General features: G+C 43.0%; 1 protein-coding gene across 2 annotated transcripts in view; it reads left to right on the top strand.

Moving 5' to 3' along the window:
- The window catches only part of NCMAP (non-compact myelin associated protein), a 37,291-nt gene extending 15,523 nt beyond the window's left edge, over positions 1 to 21,768 (top strand). The window contains exons 2-4 of one of the 2 annotated variants that reach the window (XM_074305837.1): positions 16,625 to 16,717; positions 18,270 to 18,354; positions 18,988 to 21,768. In XM_074305837.1, the coding sequence (XP_074161938.1) occupies positions 16,636 to 16,717; positions 18,270 to 18,354; positions 18,988 to 19,135 (315 nt within the window). In that variant the 5' untranslated portion in view covers positions 16,625 to 16,635 and the 3' untranslated portion in view covers positions 19,136 to 21,768. Of the gene's footprint in view, positions 1 to 16,624; positions 16,718 to 18,265; positions 18,355 to 18,987 lie in introns of both variants that reach the window. The other variant, XM_074305838.1, reaches the window with a different exon arrangement.
- Positions 21,769 to 22,636: the final 868 nt, after the last annotated feature.

Genomic DNA, 22,636 nt, shown 5'->3' with positions numbered 1-22,636 from the left:
TGCCTCTGGCCTGCAGGGACATGACGGGAGCCAGGAGGCAAGCTGGTGCCCTATGACATCCTCATGGTCAAGTCCCAAAGCAGGGACAGCCAGAGTCTGCATCTCAAGATGTGACTCCACCTCCTTTCCCCAAACCCCAGGAGAGAGATGTCCCGGGAATGTTATGGGTTGTGGTGTTTGCTCAGGCCGGGAATGCGGAGCCCTGGGCAGAGAGCAGAATAATATTTATCTATGTCACCACCGGGCTCTGCCTTCTGGAGGCCCCCAAGGGGTACCTCCCAAAGAAGCAGTTACATAACCAGGAGCTGACAAGGCAGGAACGAGAAGGGAAGAAATCATCCTTCCTCTTGTTTTTTTAAGTCTTTTGACACATTTTTAAAAAGCAGGTGCCAGCTAGGACCTCCAGTTTCTTCTCCAAGGCTGGAAAGGATTCTTCCCACCCTCAGATCTCCCTGAGAAGCTGCTTTATCCATCTTACCTTATGGGACTTGATCTTCCATCTCCGAGCATCCCTCCAGCCTCAAAGAAGAAACTTAAAAAACAAGAGTAACAAAACCAGAGGATGAGAAGTCGGAGGCGGAAGGGGAAGGAAGCAGGCAGGAGGAGGGCAGAGAGCAATCAGTCTGTCCATAAACATTGCTTACTATGTACCAAGCACTGTTCTGGTCTCTGGGAATTCAAAGACAAAATGAGACAGTCCCTGGCCGAAAGAAGCCTAATACAAGTCCTAATATAAGGACAAGGAGGCGGCGAAGGCAAAGAATGTCAGAACTGGACCCTAAAGAAATGTTTTTTCATTGTTCGGTCATTTTCATCATCATGTCCCCATTGGGGTTTCCTTGGCAAAGATACTAGAAGGGTTTGCCATTTCTTTCTCCAGTTTATTTTGCAAAGTAGGAAACTGAGGCAGGCAGGGTTAAGTGACTGGCCCAGGGTCACACAGCTAGGTAAATGTTTGAGGTCAAATTTGAACTCATGGAGAGAAGGCTTCAGACTTCAGACCTACTATTCTGTATCCACCTCAAAGCTTTCAAACCGGGTTGGCTGGAAACTCATTATCTCAAAGGTCAAGTGACTATAAGGCCATTTAGCCCCAGCCAGATTGAAAAAGAATTCTCTCTATGATACACCCGATAAATGGTCAGCCAATCCTTACCTGAAGACCTTCAGAGACAGGGAGCTCACTACTTCCCAAGGTAACCACTTTGGGATGAACAACTCATCATTAGAAAATTCTTATGATGATCAAGCCCCATAGTGGGGACCCTTCCCTACCCTTGCTGCCATTGAGGATGCTGATATTGCTAGAAGGGACCTCTCTAACAGGTGGGAGTTTCTCACCATTTTCCAAGATAGCATTGTTGAAAATGGGTCTTGCAAAGGCTAAGCACTGGTGTCCCTTATTGAAGAAATTCAGTACCTAGTTAGGGCCTGGATTCACCGCAGCAGCTACCTTGTTGCAGCAGCCTTATCACCCCGAATAGCTCCTCCCTTCACTTTCTCCCCTACCCCAAGTGATGACTTCCTATCTAGAATCACCGTTTAAGGAAATGTCCCGGCCATCCACAAACACTTTTCTCTCAACTCCACTCCTGATTCTTCAGACTTTTCCACTTTACCTCACACTGATCATCGCCCCCCTTTCAGCATCCTTCCACCATCCCCAGTGGAATGTAAGCTCCTTGATGGTAGCAACCATCTATTTTTCCCCTTATAGTTGTAGTTTGAGTGCTCATTATAGTACCCGACACATAGTGAATACCGAATTAATGTTCTTTATTTCTTTTTTCTTTCTTTCCTCTCTCCCTCCCGCTCTCTTTTTCTTCCTTCCTTCCTTCCTTCCATTATGAGCTAGACCAGGGTTTTTTAAACTTTTTCTACTCATGACCCCTTTTTACCCAAGAAATTTTTACATGACCCCAAGTATATAGATATAGAAAACAAGTATACAAATCAGACATCTACTGATAATAACTCATAATTTTATGTCCTCCCACGTTCAATTATGAGAACCTATATGAGATTGACAACCACAGTTTAAGAATCTTAGGGCTAATCTAGGGGAGGGCATGGGAGAAGTAGAGGGGAATGTTGAAGAATTGTCCACACATATGTTTTGAAAAATAAAAAGCTTTAATTAAAAATAAATAAATTCGCAATTTAAAAAAAAAAAAGAATCTTAGGGCTAGACAACAGTGTGACTGGTCAGACTTAATTGGAATGGCTAGACCCACACTAGGGTAAATGAATACCCTATCTTGGAAGGAAGGAGAATGCTTCAAGGATCTGTATGTGACTCTGCTCTAACCGAATTTTTGCCTGACTCAGATAATAGCAGATGACCCAAAATTGTGGAGGATAGCTCAAGATCTTTGCAGGACCAAGTCAAATGAGGTGAAATTTAATAAGGCTCAATATAAGGAGTTATAGTTGAATTCAAAAAATCAACTTCACCTATATAAATGGAAGCTACACAGCAGGATTTCTGCTTGACTGAGAAAGCTCTGGGAGTTTTAGTGGGTTGAAAGTTTAATGAGTCAATAGTGGCAACCAGTAAAACACTAATATGTTCTGGGGCTTTACTAAGAGATGCCAAGTTTAGGTAGAAATAAGAGATGTTAGTCCTACTCTGATCTATCTTATTAGGCCACAGTTAGAGTACTGTGTTCAGTTCTAGATGTTGCGTCAGAGGGAGTCAGGATCAAGAAACGTTTATTAAGAACCTTCTCTGTGAGGACTGTGGGAACTGAGTGTGGATCACAATATAACATTCTCACTGTCTTTATTGGCGTTCCCTTGCATTTTGTTTTCTTGCTCATTTACTTTCTTTTTTGGATCTGACTTCTCTTGTACAGCAAGAGAATTGTATAAATATGATTATACATATTGGATTTAATATCTATTTTAACATGTTTAACATCTATTGAATTGTTTGCCATCTGGGGGAGGAGGTGGGGAGAAGGAGGGGGAAATCTGAAATACAAGGCTACACAAGGGTTAATGATGTCAAATTATCCATGCATATGTTTTAAAAATAAAAAGCTTTATTAAAAAAAGAAAAAGAACCTTCTCTGCTCTGTGCCAGGAATTGTGCTAAGTGCCAAAAAAAAAGGCATTCACTTGAAGGAGAGCACCTAGAAAGTGATTAGTTTTATTTTGCATGATGTGAAATTACAGAGCAACAAGTAGATGTTTCAGCTAGGAAAATTTAAATCTGAGTTAATGAAAATCTTTTTAATGAAACTATTTTTGAAATATCAAAGTTCTTTGAAAGTAGAATGGGCTCCCTGAGAAGGCTGTGAATTCCCTGTCACTAGAGGCCTTCATGTAAAGAGAAGCTAGATGACCATTTGTTGGGGATGTTGAGGTTAAGGTTGGACCAGAAGGCTACTAAGCAAACTTTCTACTTGGAGATTCTATGCTTTTTTTCACACTTTCTTTTTCTTAGCCTTTGACTCTCACTCCACAGGCTCACATTTACTTTATCTCACACATATAACTTGTCCTTTTCTTCAGGATTTTACTGGTTCTACTACAATTTAGTTTAATTTAATGGCATTTAATGCAAGTCTAAAATCCTATTAATTTTATTACAGTCACCCATACTGGATTGTGGGAATGCAGCAGACAGAGCTTAGTGAGTGCCTATGGTACCCTCAGCACTGGACTCAGTAGTTCATAAAGTCCATTCTTGCATCTGAAGTAACCTGGGTAGATAGACAGTAGTGCTAACAATTTACATTCGCTTCCCAGTGTTCCTTCTCTGGGTATAGTTATTTCTGTCCATCATTGATCAACTGGAAGTGAGTTGGATCTTCTTTATGTTGAAGATTTCCACTTCCATCAGAATACATCTTCATACAGTATTGAAGTGTACAGCGATCTTCTGGTTCTGTTCATTTCACTCAGCATCAGTTGATGTAAGTCTCTCCAAGCCTCTCTGTATTCCTCCTGCTGGTCATTTCTTACAAAACAATAATATTCCATAACCTTGAACTCTGAATTTCATCTAGGAAGCTTTGTGAGGCTGAAGCAGAGTAGATTTTCTTCTTGGGCCCAAAAAATCCGTGTTTTTTAACAAGTTTTTGAAATAGTAACCTCTCTGAGACACAGAAACTACAGAAACTTTGATCCTGCCTGAGGAGGAGGAGTAATAACCTGTTTAGAGAGATAAAGGGCAGAATGCAGCCTGTAATGAGGAAGACACATCTTCCCAAGTTCAAATCTGCCCTTCTTATCTGTGTGACTCTGAGCAAGGTACTTTACCCTGTTTGACTCAGTTTCCTAATCTGTAAAATGAGTTGGAGAAGGAAATGGCAAACCATTCCCATATCTTTGTTAAGAAAACCCTCAATAGAGTCTTGAAGAATTGAACATGATTGAAATGACTGAACAACTAAGAGTGACAAAATGGATGAAGAGCTTTATGTCTCCTAGTCCAGAGGTCTTTAAGTTCACAATCTACTTGGTCTTTCCCAGCCTCGTGAAGCTGGGAAATCCATCCTTCCTCCTCATTTTACAGACTGGGAAACAGAGGTACATCTACTTACCAAAGGAAGAAAGTAGAGAAGTAAAGATGAGGAAGACTGCCAGGAGCATCCTTCTTTCTTAATAAAGATGCCCTTTCTGAGAGTTTCCTATTACAATGAGTGAAGAGAATGCAATGGACTTGGAGTCAGGTTTGGAGTCTAAATCTGACAGGTTGTAGAATTATTTGAGGCAACTTTCCAGTCTGTCAAATGGGTATAATTATAATTGCCATAATGATTTAAGATTTGTTAAATACTTTAGATAATAATAATAATTTAATTCAAGTCCTATTTTGAGACTTGCCAAGCACTTTGCAAACACATCATATCCCATGTTATCTTCACTACACCCTGTGAGGTTATTGTCTCCATTTCCTAGATAAGGAAACTGGAGTTTGAGGGAGGTTTATATGATTTGCCCAAGGTCAAACAGCTAGGAAGTATGTAAGGCAGAATTCAAATTCAGATCTTTCTGATTTCAAATCCAGCGCTCTATCAACTATAAGCTACATAGCTTCCTCTCATTATTTCACTTGATCCTCACAAAGAGTCCATAAAGTAGAGCCCTAGAAGTGTTATTATTATTTTCATATGACAAATGAGGAAACTGAAGCTGAGAGAGGGTAAGTTGGACAAAAAGCTAGTATTTAAAGGTTTGATTTATACTCAAGTCTCTCTTGACTCCAAGTCTTGCTTTCTTGCTCTCATAATAATACTAGTGCAGTAGACCTCCAAGGCAGATTGGGAAATGTAAAATTCTGGGAATTGTACACTGAAATGTAGGAAAATGTAAAATTCATTAGGTATAGAAATTTGGATTTTTGTTACATTGTTAGTTGGAAAATTGAGGGCTTTCTCCAGGCCCAGACACCAACCATTTTCAGCTTTCAACCAGACAGTGAAAAACATGATGGCTTGAAGTCATACGGGAAAGAAGGAAAGAAAAGAGAGAGAGAGAGAGAGAGAGAGAGAGAGAGAGAGAGAGAGACAGAGAGACAGAGAGACAGAGAGACAGAGAGAGACACAGACACAGAGAGAGAGACAGAGAGAGAGACAGAGAGAGGGAGAGACAGAGAGAGGGAGAGACAGAGAGAGGGAGAGACAGAGAGAGGGAGAGACAGAGGGAGAGGGAGAGACAGAGGGAGAGGGAAAGAGGGAGGGAGGGAGGGAGGGAGAGACAGAGACAGAGACAGAGACAGAGACAGAGAGAGAGACAGAGAGAGACAGAGACAGAGAGACAGAGAGAGAGAGAGACAGAGAGAGACAGAGAGAGAGACACAGAGAGAGAGACAGAGACAGAGGCACAGAGAGAGAGAGAGAGAGAGAGAGAGAGAGAGAGAGAGAGAGAGAGAGAGACAGAGGCACAGAGAGAGAGACAGAGAGACAGAGAAGAGAGAGAGGGGAAGAGGAGAAAAGGAGAGGGAGAAAGTGGGGGGAAGGGAAGGGAATGGTGGGGGAAGGGCAGGGCAAGGGGAAGAGGGAAAAGGGGAGGCAGAAGGGGGGAGAGAGTTTTTAAATGGAACTTAGTCACCCAAACAAGCATCCCAGTGTGTCTCTGGAGCTATTGTGACTGGCTGAGAGCCAGCTGTGGCTCCTGGCTGCTGGAGCTTGCCCCCAGCTCTCTTGAGCAGCTGTGCTTGTTTCCCCCAACTCCCATCTCCTCTGGAGTCTGGGGTCTTGGAGCAGGAAGACAGGGGATGGGCAGGACGGGGAAAGGGGATGTTGTTACTTCTGGGATAAGGGGCATGTAAAGCACTCCCTAGAGAGGCTAAGGGCCACATCCCAAACAGGAAGACTGGAAAAATCACAAAATAGCTGATCTTGTAGGTTGTTAGAGCTAGCAGGGATCTCAAAGCTCACTGAGTCCATATCCTCTTATTCCGTACTGGAGAAAACTGAGGTCCATAGAGAGAAAATGGCTTTACTGAAGGTCACACAGCAGTCTTCCCAGGTGTTCTGACTCTCAGACCACGGGCTCACAAACAGAAGGTCTCACTGTCTCCTACATACATACATATCTTTCTGATTCCAGATTTGGGTTCACAATTCTCCCTTTAACTAAAATGGGTCAAGGGAACAAAGATTTTGCGCATAAAGAGACCTAATGTTATTACATTTTGGCCTCTACTGAGACCTGAGCAAGTTAAGTTCTTTAAGTTCTCCAGCCAGTAAGTGATCTTTATCTGTCCACTGGACCAAATGGCTCTGGAGGGGAAAGTGAGGCAGGTGCCCTTGCCCAGCCTTCCCTCGCTTAAATCCAGCTCACCTGCATGTCATGGTATCACTTCCCTGATGTCAGGGTCCTCTGTGAAAACCAGAGACCACAGAATCAGGATTCCAGTCGGGTCCTCTGGCTAAATCTAAGTACTTTAGCCAAGCCAGGGCTCCTCTTCTGGCCTGTACTCCCCTTCTCCATTTAGCTGACCTTTTGGAGGCCTTTAGGGTCCAGCTTAGTTAGCTTCTCCTAGAAGCCTTCTCTGACCAGCCCAGGGCAAAGTGATTTTTCATCTCTGACATTATCTATACCCATCACTAGACAGTTAATCACATAGCACCTTCTGATTTGTTTTCTGAACTTTTACTCATCTCTTACACAGAATTCATTTGACTTCTAATGTATTTATGTCTTGCTCCCCAGCTAAACTGTAAGCTACTTGAGGGCAGGGACAATGACCTCTTCTTCATGTATGCTGGCTGGATATCACGGGTTCTCACCAACCAGGGGAGTTCTAGTTCTAGCACCAGCAGCAGCAGGGCAGCATGGGCTGGTATGTGGCCAAGGACATGTCCATCCCCTATTTAGCCAACCTCAAGAACAGAAATTCCAGCCCTTCACTATAAAGAACTTAACTGATCATTCTAACTTGTAATATCGTAACCCAATACCCAAACTGCATCCCTTCTCTGTGCCTTAGCTTCTTCCTCTAGAAAATGGGGATAGAGAATAGATTTCCCTCTCACAGTTCCTTCTTTGGACTGTGCTGAGACTGAGAAGATTGGGGGATGTGGGTGGGGAGAGGCATTATGGGTTAGTTTTTGAGCAATAGAGCAACCTAGTCTGGTTGAATTGGACCTTGACTCATTAGGGTTCCCCTCCCCCAATAACCCTGTAGAATTCAGATAGAAAATCAAGGAAAATGGATGAGAGGCCATCTATTACCGTAGAGGAATCCCAGCTGGGACACTGATTACAAATATGACTTTAGGTGGGTTCTTTTGCTTCTCAAGATTTATTTCATCATCTGTTAAATGATGAGGTTGGACTATGGTTTTATGCCCATTACTTGGAACAAATTAAAATAGTTAAATTTATGGATGTACACAATCAACTGAAATCTTTTACACCTTGAAAAAAAGTTTTTAATATATAACATGTCGTCTTTTTCTGCACTTATTTTGCACAATTTGCAGTTGAGATCAGAAGAATTTGATCCATGGTCTAAATTTTTCATTGGGAAATCCATACTTTTATCACACAGGGTATAAAATTTACTTTTGACAAGTATTTCACTTTTGCAGATCTAGCCTTGATTATCCAGCCTTTAAGTTTTCAGTGGGGTTTCAATAAGTTGAGCTTCAAGGCTATTAAAGCATTGTTTATCTCCATCTCTTAGATACATTTCTAACCTTTCATGTTGTATGGCATGGGATAAGAGCACGTTGCAACATTCCATCTCCATTTTGCAATATCTGCAACTTCAGAATAATCTTATTTCTCATTATATTAATATATTTATCAAAATTCACCATCATTTAATAAGGACAAGACTTCCAGGCACCTTAGAAGCTAAAAACAGAAATAACATTTTGAGTGAGTGTTTTATGGAGCTTTATGAAGATGCCTAGGTCTTATGAGCCTACTTAGACTTCTGATAATGGTTTGGGGAATGAAAAAGTGAGTTTCTCCAATAAAAATTATATTTTTCCAATTCTCAATCATCCAGTACTTTTATTGTCTTGCCACGAAAAATGTTGTTTTTTTCTTAGCAATATTTAGGCAGCTTTTTTTAGCTAGTCCTCCAAATAAATTTCCAATTTCAAGAAGACTATATATACTGTATTGTAGATGAATAAATTTCATTCTCTCTAGCTGCAGAGTTGCTCTGAAAATCTTTGCTTGTTTTCTGAGGATTAATTAGGCTATTTAGCAGCAATACTTTGTTGCTTCCTTTTTGCTTTTTCATAGCAAACTGGGGTTAAGTGATTTATCCAAGGTCGTAAGCTAGTAAATGTCAAATGTCTGAAACCATATTTGGACTCAGTTCCTCCTGAGTCTGCACCGCTGCATCACCTACCTGTCCCAGTTTGTTGGTTCTTATTGGTATTTTTGTTTTTTCCTGAACTTTCCTTTTCAGTTAGGTGTGATTGATCCTGTTTGAATGATCCTTTAAATGTGAGCATTTAATGCTTACATTAATAGCCTGAGCAGTAACAGTGATTGAAATGTGCTCTTTTTAAAAGAGTTACAACTTTGGCATGCTTCTTTGTAGTAATATCCATCCATTCCTCAAAACCACAAAATTAAACAAACAACAAAAGAGAGCAGTGGAACACATGTGTTTGACACGAAATCCAGCACTGGACTAACAGAGACTTAACTAAACATCGGGAAACCAGCGTAGTCCGGTTTCATCTGGTCAAGACCAGATGTTCCAGCCAGCCTCGTATTAGTAGAAACAAAAACCTTATCATTGCTGATTGAAAATGAAATCATATCAAAACTATTGCTTGTTCTGTATAATTACACACCTCTCTACATGACCCACCTTTAGGGTTTCTTTCAGCTTTGGATCCTATGGGCAGTGCAAGAAATTATTGGGCAGCGATTGAATCCACGATTTTATCCTCAGAGGGAGCTCCTGGAACAGAGAATTCCCTCTAACAATGCAGGTCAGCACCAACTGTAATATTTCCAGATGCAGAAAGTTGCCTAGAGCATGGAAAGATTATGTGGCTTTCCTGGAGTCACTTGGGCAATATGTCTCAGAGATGAGACTCGACCCCAGGTCTTTCTCATTCTAAGGCCAAACTCTCTGCCCACTCTTTGGTTTTGATTTTTTGGTTTTTTTCTGAAGAATATAAAAAGTTCTAAAATATAATCCTTCTCCTTGAAGTGTTTGTAACCTAGCTAAGAAATCAAAGCACATAAACACTCAAATAGGGTTATGAAGAGTCACACATGATTGAAAAATGACTCAATAACAGTATCCTCGAGTCATGGGGTTTACAGCTTCTGACTGAAGTCATTAACCACCAACCATCCTTGAACTATAAAGAAACAGTCCCAATATTGGATTATAAGATTGGCTTAAAAACAGAAAGCTACTTTAAAGATCAATCCAGTACAATATTCTTAGAGCTCTGGGTGATGGCAAGAACCGATCAATAAACAAACCTATATTAAGTGTGCAACGTATGTTGGGAATTGGGGGGAGGGGAATATGTGGAAAGACAAACGGGAAACGGGAGCCTGTGATCCAGTTTGAGGTGGTAGGAGTTGAAGGGAGAGCTGTAAGTCAAAGTATGTAGTTTTACTGACATTGTTGAGAGGCAGCATCCCTGAGAAATTAAAAAGTGTCCTTTGGAAATAGCTAGCAATAAGGCAGTTAGCTGACACAGTGGATAGAGCATCAATGCTGCAGTTAGGAGAACCTGAATTCAAATGTGACCTCAGACACTGAACATTTATCTAGGCAAGTCATTTAGTTATAATTGCCTTGGGGGGGGGGTAAAAAAAGGAAATGCCTAAGCAACTGGTGGATGTCTCCCACCCAGAATTCTCAGAACAATTAGGGGAGCATGAAGATGGTGAGACAGAGGTGGAGTTCTATGGTGTCTCCCCATGGATTCACAGAGGGCTCCATGCTCGCCTCTAAGGACAACTTTGAGAAGCCATCCCTTCTCAGAGGGATGTTGTCTCTGGCTTATGCCCAAGTTTCCAGTGGTCTCCACCTGGGAAAAAAGAACCTAAGATTAAGTTGGGACCAAATAGTTCCAGTGTTCATGATTTGTGATGGAGAACACTCAGTGTTTGAATGGGAGAGCTGGGATTGAGGGAAGCAAGAACATTTTTTAAAGGGAAAGAAAGTTGTCCTAGGAGTGTGGGTTCTTAGGACCAGAAGAGATAGGAGAACTAAAAGAGTTAGGGCTGGAGGGATCCTTGGAGAAAATCTCTAAAAAGCCCCTGCTTGTATAAAGAAGGTAGGCTGAGGCCCAGAAAAAGGAAATCGCTTAGCCCAAGTCCCTGAACAAGTTCGTGGTAGATGAAAGATCCCCATTCTAGGGCTGTTTCTGTACCACGCAGTCCAGGGTACAGTGAGGGGGTGGGGAGGGGTAATGAAACGTTCTCCTATGTTACCTGGGCTCCAGAAGCATTCGATTCAGTGTTTTTTCTCTAGGGTACCAGGCCCCCACTCGAGAGGGGAGGGTCATGTTACCGTAACCAGGCCAGGGTTAAACAAAGAAGGCATTCAGTGGGGGCAGACCGGCCCACATGCCAGGTTTCTCCATGCTATATTGTTTTCATCAGTCTCTTTCACTACGGAGGAGGATGGCCGTCCAGTCTGGTGCATATTTAGTGGGGCGGGTTCCGAGGGACCAGGGATTCTTGGGAGCAGGAATGTTGACACGTGGCCAAAAGACAAACAGGCTACTGGAAGCTCTAGGTCACATTCCAGTTCTGGTTGGGCATAGGCAGCCCCGGCCCACGGACCTGGCCCCCTTGGTCTCTATTCCACTCATTTGGCATTTACTCTATGAGACCTTGTGGCTGCTTATGTTTGTATCTTACAAGGTTATTCGGACTGCTATAGGATTTGTCAAGCTCTCCTCAGATCAGCAAATTAGAACCAGAGAGGGCCTTGCCCAGGGCCTTTATTTCACAGACTAGGGAATTAAAGCCCAGAGTGGTTACGGGGCTTGCCTAATATCACACAGCACATCAATAGAAGAGCTGGGATTTGAACCTGGGTCTTCTGTCTCCAATTTGAGGCTCTTTCCATGGTTTTTATTGTTTGTCCTTCGTTTTCAAAGAGACCTGTGACATCAGGAAGGTGATGCCGAGACATGCAAGCTCAAAGTTACCAGCTCCATTCTCTCCTCCAGAGCCATCTGGATTCAGGCCCAAGATATAGCTCAGGATGACTGGAGATGGTCCTGGATAGGCTCCCTGTTTGCAGTAAGAGTCCTTGGCCTTTGGAAGCCAAGATTTTTAACAAACCTCAGTTTAACTAGAGAAGCTACCCCGTTAGTGACCACTTGAAGCTGGATGGGCCCTTTTCAGCAAACCATAGAGAGCAGTCCATCTATAGCTCGTGCTTGATTTGTGATGGGGATTGGCTTGTTGGTTAAAGGTTTTTCAGTCACATTTGACTCTTTTTTTCCCCCTGAGGCTGGGGTTAAGTGACTTACCCAGGGTCACACAGCTAGGAAGTGGTAAGTGTCTGAGATCAGATTTGAACTCGGGTCCTCCTGACTTCAGGGCTGGTGCTCTCTCTACTGCACCCCCTAGCTGCCCACATCTGACTCTTTATGACCCCATTTCAGATTTTTCTAGCAGAACTACTGGAATGGTTTGCCATTTCCTTCTCCAGCTCATTTAATGCCTGCTAGGTGCTGGACAGTGGAGATATAAAAATGAAAAAAGCCCTGTCCTCAAAGAGCTGGGAGATCAATCCACTGGAAGAGACAGCAGGTGCATGAAAAATATTCACAGGATTTGTATTATGATCAAATTTGTGACTTCATCAGAGTCAGGAGTCCCAGACAAGATCATTGCCAACTTAGAAAGTCTTCAGTAGAGTGTCCCAGGGGTCTGCGTTTGGCCATATGCTGTATCAGCTTGCACAGCTTAGTGAATATGGAAATATGTTTATAGGAACTGTACATATTTAACCTATATCAGATTGCTTGCTGTTTTGAAGAGGGGAGGAGAGAAGAGAGGGAGAAAATTTTGGAAACATAAGGTTTTGCAAGTATTTGGAAAAATAAAATAATATTAAAATGTGAAAAAATATATTTATCAGTGGGCTGAGTAAAGACATGGGTATCCTGCATATCAAAGATAGCTTAGAACATAGTCAGGATCACAAAGACTTGACAGTCTAAAATCATAACATGAAATTTAGTATGCATAAATGTAAGAGTCTTAGATCTAACTTTTTAAATTGTACTCATGAGGATAAAAAAAAAAAATGTGGGAGGCATGGTAAGGCCATCTGAAGAGGTTTAAGTATAAGGCAAGTTCCCTATGAGTCAATGGTTCCATATGACAGCCAAGAAAATGAGAGTGATCTGAAATTGCATTAAGAAGAGATCTGGAGTCATGCGAAGGAGGTGAATGTCCTTCTATTCTCCCTGCCTTAGACAAGTTCTAGAGTATTGGATTCAGTTTTTAGTACATCTGTGGTGCATGCAGAGACTGGGCCTGGAATCAGGAAGAGCTGAATTTAAATCTACTCTCACACACTTACTCCACTTACCTATGTAAGTCACTTCCCTGGCTAAAATAGAGATAATAATAGCATCTGCTTCTTAAGGATGGTGTGAGGATCAAAAGGGAATAAGAGTAAAGTGCTTAGCTTGGTTCCTGGCACATAGTTGGCACCTTATGAACATTCATTTCCTTCCTGCCTTTGTTCTGGGAGAGATCACTGGGACATTATAGAAACACCAGAGGAACAGAACTCAGAGGCTGTCTGCCCACCATTTTACAAATGAGGGAACTGAGGCCGGGAAAGACTAAGCGCTCTAAGACCACACAGGTCGTTAATTCCAGATGGGGAAGTCCAAGAGAAATAGCAGAACATAAGTTTCCCTTCCCCAGAAGACTTTAAGCAAAAATTTACCAGGCAGGTCTGAGAACCTCAGGCTCTAGTTCTACCTTTGCCTCTAAGTCATTGACTATGGGCAGGTCCTTTCCCCACTGACTATGGGCAGACTGGGCTCAATTTTCTCCTCTTTAAAACAAACAAACAAATAAACAAATAAGGAGTGGGGAAGAAGTGGCCCAGATAATTGATAAGATCCTTCTCAGCTCTGATCTCTTGGGTTCTAAGGCCCTCCCAGTTCTAACATCCTGGGTTCTAAGGCCCCCCCCCCAGCTTTGACATCTCATGTTCTAAGGGTCCTCCCAGCTCTGACATCCCGGGTTCTAAGGGCCCTCTCAGCTCTGACCTCCTGGGTTCTAAGGGCCCTCTCAGCTCTGACATCCTGGGTCCTAAGGGCCCTCCCAGCTCTGACCTCCTGGGTTCTAAGGGCCCTCCCTGCTCTGACCTCCTGGGTTCTAAGGGCCCTCTCAGCTCTGACATCCTGGGTTCTAAGGGCCCTCCCAGATCTGACATCCTGGGTTCTAAGGGCCCTCCCAGCTCTGACATCCTGGGTTCTAAGGGCCCTCCCAGCTCTGACATCCTGGGTTCTAAGGGCCCTCCCTGCTCTGACCTCCTGGGTTCTAAGGGCCCTCTCAGCTCTGACATCCTGGGTTCTAAGGGCCCTCCCAGATCTGACCTCCTGGGTTCTAAGGGCCCTCCCAGCTCTGACCTCCTGGGTTCTAAGGGCCCTCTCAGCTCTGACATCCTGGGTTCTAAGGGCCCTCCCAGATCTGACATCCTGGGTTCTAAGGGCCCTCCCAGCTCTGACATCCTGGGTTCTAAGGGCCCTCCCAGCTCTGACATCCTGGGTTCTAAGGGCCCTCTCAGCTCTGACCTCCTGGGTTCTAAGGGCCCTCTCAGCTCTGACATCCTGGGTTCTAAGGGCCCTCCCAGATCTGACCTCCTGGGTTCTAAGGGCCCTCCCAGCTCTGACATCCTGGGTTCTAAGGGCCCTCCCAGCTCTGACATCCTGGGTTCTAAGGGCCCTCCCAGCTCTGACATCCTGGGTTCTAAGGGCCCTCCCAGATCTGACCTCCTGGGTTCTAAGGGCCCTCCCAGCTCTGACATCCTGGGTTCTAAGGGCCTCCTAGCTCTGACATTTTATGACTTGGAATCCACATGGTTTAGTCTTTAACCAATCAGAAAATTGATGTAATCCTGGGCAGTTCAGGAATGTCACCTGGCAATTCTATGCCTTTGAGGCTCCCTAGGCTCCCCTCGTCCCCTCTGTGCTGGTGGAGGGGCTTCCATTGCTGTCTTTCCTCTCCATGTGGTGTCCACTCCACATATGTTCCCACAGAGTTGAACCATTCCTGCTGGAGTTACCTCCCCACTTAGGTCCATCCAGCCTCTTATACACCCTCCAAGATGGAGTGACGGGATTGTGGTTGTGATGAGATTTTGCAGCGACTGACCAGTATGTCCCTTGGAATCTTGCTATGTTCAGCACTTTGATAAAATGCCTTTTTCCCTTTGACACTTATATGTCCACACCAGAGAAGTCACTGGATCCAAACTTGTTTTCCCTTTTCTTGTTGTTGTTTTTTAAATCATCCAGAACAATTCTTTGCATTTTTGTGTAAAATTGCAGAGGCTGCCTGGATAGCTTGGGAAAAAACCTTGGGCAAGACAGGAGACCCAAGTTTGATTATTCTAAGACAGAATTCTTTTTTTTTTTTTTTTAAGGCATTTTATAGAGGCCTTTTGTCTTGATAACACATTCATTTCCCACCCCCACCGCCTCCAGACTGAATCCTCCCTTATTACAAAGAAAACCAATTAAGCAAACTAGCTAATATAGAGGCCACTTTCTGCCCTGGTGACCCCCCCATCTTTCTACCATGAGAGAAAAGATATCTTTTATTATCTCTTTTCAAGGACCCAAAGTGTGTTAAGCACTAAATAATGAAACATTCCTGGGTTTACAATAGGAGGAATTGAGGCAGGAATAAAAATCTAGGATTCTGAGTCTTGATTTTATATCTTTTTTATTTAGCTAGTTATTTAGTTTGGGAAGGATTTATTATCTTTCTTCCAAATGAACAGGGTTTTTTTTGGAGGGGAAGGAGATATCCTTATAAAAAATACACCAAGTCCAGCAAAATAAATACACAAATGCCACGTCCAGAAATGGACTGTCTCACTTTGCATTTTAAATCCATCACTGACTTCTTTAGCAGGACATGGCATCATGATTTATCATCATATTGGCCAGAGTTCTGAATTTTTTTAAAAGCTCTTTTTCATCTAGTTTATCTCTGAGATTCTGAGATTCATTTAGGTTCATCATAGATGCAAACCTGTGGAAGTGAAAGCATTGCCCTTGGCATTCAGAGCCATCACAGTCTGTTATAATCACTTGTTTTTGCCAACCTTTACTTATATTATTACATTTAATATATTATTCTATTCAATGGCTGAATAAATTATGGCATATGAATGCAATGGAATATGATTGTTCTGTAAGAAATGACAAACAGGCTGATTTCAGAAAAGCCTGGAGAGACTTGCATGAACTGATGCTAAATGAAATGTGCAGAACCAAGAGAACATTGTACACAACAACAACAAGACTATGGGATGATCAGCTGTGATGGACTCGACTCTTTTCAACAATGAGGTGGTTCAAGGCAATTCCGATAGACTTGGGATGGAAAGAGCCATCTGCATTCAAAAAGAGAGCTATGGAGAGCAAATATTGATCAGTGCATAGTATTTTCATCTTTTGTTATTGTTATTGCTGTTTGCTTGGTTTTTTTTTCTCTTTATCATGTTTTTTCCCCTTTTGATCTGATATTTTTTAAGCTTTTTATTTTCTTTTTTCCCTTTTTTTAATTAAAGCTTTTTATTTTCAAAACATATGCACAGATAATTTTTCAACCTTGACCTTTGCATAGCTCTGTGTTCCAAATTTTCTCCTCTTCCCCCATCCTCTCCTCTAGAGGGCAAGCCATCCAATATGTATTATACATATTAAAATATATGTTAAATCCAATATATGTAAACAGTTATACAATTATCTTGCTGTGTGCCAGTAGGCGCTTAATGAGTGTTGAACTTAAAATCTCCATGGTCTGGTACCTACCATGTAAGAAACACTGGATAAATATTTGTTGATAAATTGAATTTGTTTTCATGGGTGTTCGTGGGAAAGGAAAGAGATGGGCAATGGAGCTTACGCTTAAAGGGAGGTCTGCTTTTTTTTAACCCATTTACTTTTCTTTGTAGATAAGACCAAGATGACCACGGTGGCCCCTCTGGGAGGTGCCAGCTTTCCAGGGAATGAGACCGCGATGTCCACAGAAGACTTCCTTTATAAGAGTAAGGGCGACTGAGTGAGGTGCCAGGGACTGGGCCAGGTGCTAGGGGTTCTCTAGAGAGGTAGCCATGGTCTGGGCCAAGAGGCAAGTCACTCCAAAAATGTGTTCATTCATTCATTCATTGAATAATCATTTATTGAGCACCTACAGTATGTAGAGTCAAGGGAGATATCAAGTTTATATCATGGAGCTTATAGTCTAGTACAAGCCGGATCAGACACTCACTCTTGGCTGGACTGCCTCATATTATATGATAAGGGTTATCATATATCATCATAGCACAGAGATGTGCTGGAGCCATTATAGGAGAGACTATTGGGCAAATTCTGGGAATCAGGGTAGATTTGATCTATTGTAAGGTTGTCTAAATATAAGAAAGTGGGGGCAGCTGGTGGTACAGTGGATAGAGCACTGTCCCTGAAATCAGAAGGAACTGAATTAAATCCAGCAGTGTGACCCTGAGCAAGCTAGTTAACTCTAATTGTCTCCCTCCAAAAGAAAAGAAAAGAAAAGTGATGGGAAAGTATTAATTATATAAACTTAGAAGTGTATATGGCACATATTGGGAAGAGCCAGCCATTAAACATTTACTAGTACATGTATGCTGTATATGTATAGTGTGTGTGTGTGTGTATATATATATATATATATATATATATATATACATATGCATTTACATGTATAAAGAGAAGCAGCTTTGAAGTCAGGAAAACCTGAGTTCATATCTGACACATTAGCTGGGAACCATGTTTGTTCTGTCCGTCCAGTCTGTCCAGTTATAAAATGTGTAGAGAAAATTGTGGAAAAAGATGAATTAGGAAATTCTACCTTCCCTCCCTTGAACCTTATCCTATATACCTCTAAGCATTGATTTTGTCACATTATCTTCCTTCCCCTTCCCCTTTGATATATCTGTCAATAACCACTAGCCTTCTGGGTTGCCCTTGGCAGTCACCCCCAGTCTCAGCCCCTTCTGGGATACGGCCTTCCTGAGCGTGCTCCCTGAAAGGATCTCTCCTCACTTGGCTGTCCTTGTTTCTACATGAGATTTATATCTTTATAACCAGATTGTATATTTGAGCAAAAAGATGACTTTCCCTGAGTCCACAGGGGCCCAGGGAAAACATGTCATGAATGACCATCTTAAGCTTTTTGAAGAGGCAGTGAAGATGGATATACTGGAATACCATAACCAAGCTTGGGAGGTCATCTTAAAGAGAAGGAGTTAGTTCCCTTATGGAGTCAGTAGCCAATGACTTCAGGAAGGTAATTTCACCTCCCAGGTAGGAATCAAGTTTTATTTATCTTCCAGTCTTCTCCAGCCCTGAGCATAAGGATTTATGATTAGTAGTTATTGGACAACAACAAAGATGTGAGTGAATACAACAGGGAACAGCATGAATAAGGCATGGAGGTGGGAAAGTCCAGGGTGTGTTCTAGGGGCAGAGACCATCCTGGTTTGGCCGGAGCTTTGTGTGGGGCAAGGCTGGGTTCTAGCCCTGACTTTGCCAATCACTGGCTTCTCATTGCCTTCTCTCCCCCCTTTGAGGCAGGTTCGGGAGCCATCGTAGCAGCCATTGTGGTTGGAGTCATTGTCATCTTCACCGTGGTGCTCATCTTGCTAAAAATGTACAACAGGTACCAGTGGGGATGTCACGGAATGGAAGGAGCCTTAGGGATCCTCTAATCTGCCCATCGTTAAAAGAGATTGTACAGTAATCCCAAGAAGGAGCCATTCAGTATTTGTCTGAGGGGATCCATGAGAGAAAAGTCACTACCTCCTGAGGCTGGCAGTTGACGTGGGGTGGGGGGGAATGGTTTTGAGGCCTGGAAGTCAGAATCAGGGCCAGAGGGTAAATGAGGGTTGACTTGGACCCTTCCACAAAATGGAGGTTCCCGATGGATCTCTTCAGTAGGGAAGGGGGTGGGCCTTAGGTTGGGAAGTGGGTGGATATTCTAGGGTGCGGGGGGCTCTAGGTCCTGAGGGAAGTTCCAGAATGAGGCAGAAGCAGAGACAGGGTTTTTAAGACAAGAACATGGTTGGGAAGGAAGTAAAAACTAACCTTAGCCCCTCCACAAATTCCAGGAGGAATTCACCAATGGGAAAAATTGAAAATTTCAACCAAACGATGATTTAAATCCAGTTCTGCTAACTCTGTAGGAGGACAATTAATGATTTTTTTTACAAGTTTTTAATAATCACCCACATTTTATGCCCTCCTGGTGTCAGCTGTAGTTTCTGTTGTGAATCCTCAATGTTATTTGTTACAGAAAAATGAGAATGAGACGGGAATTGGAACCCAAGAGCCCTAAGCCCACTGCCCCAACATCTACCACGGGCCATCCCAGCAACAACAGCGTCAGCCAGCCCACCGCCGTCACGTTTATCCCCGTCGACATCCACATGGAGAATCGATGACCAGAGAAAATCCCTCCGGGGTCCTCAGCCAGATCTCCAGCTCCATCCAGACGGGCCCTCACTGATAAGGGGGAAATGGAGAGCCAGATTTCTGGCAGAGCTTGTGTAAAGCTTTCTATATTGATTGGAGCTGGGGACAAGCCCTAACAACCTCTTTTATCCCCTAGTTACAAACCTAACTCTTGTGACCCCCTAACACTGAAGCAGTGGCAAGCTATGTGGGATATGTATTAACATTTATGTTCTCCTTCCTCCCTGATCTCGTAGCTAGTTCAAAGGGATGATGAATCCCGAAAGGCTGGAGGCAGATGGGACTTTATAATGTACAGTGATAGAATGTAGAATATCTGTTCCACTTCTTGGATGATAAAGCACCGAAACTGAAAAAAAAAAAAAAAAAAAAAAAAAAAAAGCATTTGACCATAAAATATTCAATCTGGAAGAGCAGAGCTGGGCAGGGAGGAGACCTTGTGAACAATCTGAGTTGGAAGAGAACTAAAATAGAGAAATTTAGAGCAATGCTAGAACTGACTGCATCCTTGCGAACTATCTAGCCCAATCTTCTCATTTATAGAGGAGGGCCGTGGGATCCCAAAGGGCTGAGAAGAACCTCAATAGATTGTCTGATACATCCATCTCTTGTTACAGATGAGAAAACTGAGGCAGAGGGAGGATAAATGCCTTGTCTCACAGGAAAATGAGATCTAGAGAAGGTCACATGATGAGTTTGAATTTATGGCTGAACCAGGACAAGAACAATTAAATTATTTCAAATACTGAGTGCAAGATAATGAGAGCCCTCAAAAAAAGAGCATCTGTCCAAATGGTTCATCCAGGCAGTTTTTCCTGGGAGCTCTGTGCTCAGGGAATGGCCTGTGGGCCTGGGCTAATTAAATATAACTAACTCCTTAGGTAAGTTATGTCCGTGGACAGAAGGCAGCGAATCCAAACACCCCTAATTCCAAATCTAGAGAAAGCATCAAGAGAGACAAGTTGATAAAAGAGCTTTCTCCTGAGCTCAGGACCAGAACCCCAACATCAGTCTCCAAGAGTGTGTCTTTATTAGAGAGAGCTGAAGAACTGAGACAGAAATTCATTTTCTCCATTCTTGTTCCAGCTGCCATGCAGATATTTCTTCACCCATCCCCACATTTCCCCCTACCCCTCTGATCTATAATAATAGCTCACTTTTGTGTAGCATTTTATGGTTTACAAAAAGTATTCCTCACACCGCTGTCAAGATGGATGATATAAGTTTTACTGTCTCCATTTTACAGTACAGAAACTGAGGCTCAGAGAAATGCTGAGACTTTACATCTAGGAAATGATTGATCTGGGATTCCACCTTTAGTCACCTAATTCTGGAGTCAAGGCTCTCCCACTCTCCCCTGTAGCCTTCCCACGACTCACATTGATCTTTCACTGATTATACAACTTGGAGGGGAGGGCAGGGGAGGGCTGCTCCCTGATGCACCCTAGAATAAGCTGTTATGAGGAGGAAGGTACAGTTTGATGGTTCAATAAACCAACAGCAGCCTTGAGATATTTCCTCCTTTCCACAAATTTCATACAAGAACAAAATCCTAGGTAGAAACCCAAGATGCAGAGTGGCTGCTTCTAGCTCAGAAGTGCCAGCCTCTCAAGAAAGTGGGGGGGTCAGTGTTTCCCTTGACACCTCACAAGTGAGAGGAGTGAAGGCTTCCATTTGGGCCTTGGGCATCCCGTCCCACCCATTCTCCAAAGTTGTTACTCTGGAAAACAGAACCTGGCTCTTGAATTCAATCTCAGGTACTCTTTTCAGTCCATTACAAATGCAAAGATTCGTCGTTCTCCAATTCCCTTGGTTCTGATCTTGGTGTTCTGGAGTGAGATTGGACTTAAAATCAGAAAGATCTTAGTTCAAAGTCTTACTCCAATACTGACTAATTACATGACAGTGGACTTAAACACTCTGAGCCTCAGTTTACTCATCTGTAAAATGTAGAGATAACACCTGTAACCTGCCTTAGAAAACCGATCATTAATAGGATCAGATGAAGTTATTCATGTAATATGCAAATCTCTAAATTCTCTATAAATATTTGTATTTTCAGAAATCAGTATGTTCAGAAAAGGGAATAATTCTAATGTGGAACCCTTCTTAGTCACCCCCACACACACACATCTCAGCCTTGATTGTTGTAGGAGGATAAGTTACTTTACTTCCAAGTGCAGAGAAGATGCTATCTTACAAGGGTAAAGGGAATTTCCTCCCGGGAAGTTCACTTTTGTCATTAAAATCCTAGGTCCTCTCCCTGTCCCATTATTGATTGAAAGCGTGAGTAGAGGGGACAAGAGAAATCAGGTGGTGATGGTGATGATGTCTTTGATCTTCACAAAGCTCCTGTGAGATAGGTAGTTATTAGTATTAGTGTTATACAGAGTAGGAAACTGAGGCATAAAAGGTACTTGATCAGATCTATATAGTCAAGTGGCAGAACTGGGATGGGACCCCAAGTCCTCTGGCTCTTGAATCCAATTCTCTCCTCATTGAGCTATACTGCCTCTTGTACATCAGAAGGACCTGGCGGGAGGGACAGAATTTTTACCAACTTGTTTTAGGTTTTATGTTTAATAAATAAACAACCCAACCCAATAACCAATTTATTTTTAGTTAAAAATTGTAGGGCTTAGTCTGGGAAGGAGAGGAGCCCTTGACTTTTTAAATGTCCTTTCTAAATATACCCCAGATTGTCATTTTTGTCCTGCTATAAAAAACAGCTATTTGTGGGAGTACAGTAATCCTACAGCCATGTCCCCAGGATATTTGAGGGGCCTTTGAACAGTGGGTTCATTGTTGCCCTCTCTCTGGGCTCTTTTTGTGAAGGGCATCCCCCTCAGTGAAGGAGGGAGTAGAAAGCCTTGACTCAGCAGTCCTGGGGCCAGCCCAGGGCATCTGGCCTGGGAGGGAAAGTGACTTCAAACGAAATGCTCCTAGACTGGCCTGGGAGTCAGGAGACCTGAACCCTGCTGGCCCGGGCCCCAGCCCGGCTTCAGTGCGGATTAAACCTTGGCCAACCTTGGGAGGGAACTCTGGGGCCACTCTTTACCTGAGCCAAGAATTCCTCTCTAACGTTCCTAGCTTATCACAAGTCTGCTTGAAGACCTCCAGGGCTGGGGTAGCTCTGGCAGAAGGACATTTGGGGACAGATGGAAATGTCTTAGAAAGCTTCTCTTAGGTTGCATTGCAATCTGCCTCTCTGTGGTTTCCACCCATTTCTTCAAGCAATGACTAAGGTCCAGCAGAGCAAGTCTAAGGATGACATAGAAAAGTAGCTGACTTTGGATCTTTTGTCTGGCCCCTTGGACGAGCCAGTCCCCTCTCCGGGGCTCACTTCTCTCATCTGTAAAATGAGGTTAGACTAGATGATCTCTAAGGTCCTTCTGTGATTCCACAGGAAAGCCTTTTTTTCAATAATGGAAGACAGCCTTCAGGGAAAGCCGCCTTCCCTGTCTTCTGTT

The sequence above is a fragment of the Sminthopsis crassicaudata genome, chromosome 3, assembly GCF_048593235.1.
Source record: "Sminthopsis crassicaudata isolate SCR6 chromosome 3, ASM4859323v1, whole genome shotgun sequence".
NCBI lineage: Eukaryota > Metazoa > Chordata > Mammalia > Dasyuromorphia > Dasyuridae > Sminthopsis > Sminthopsis crassicaudata.
This window is presented reverse-complemented; position numbering and strand designations above follow the sequence as displayed.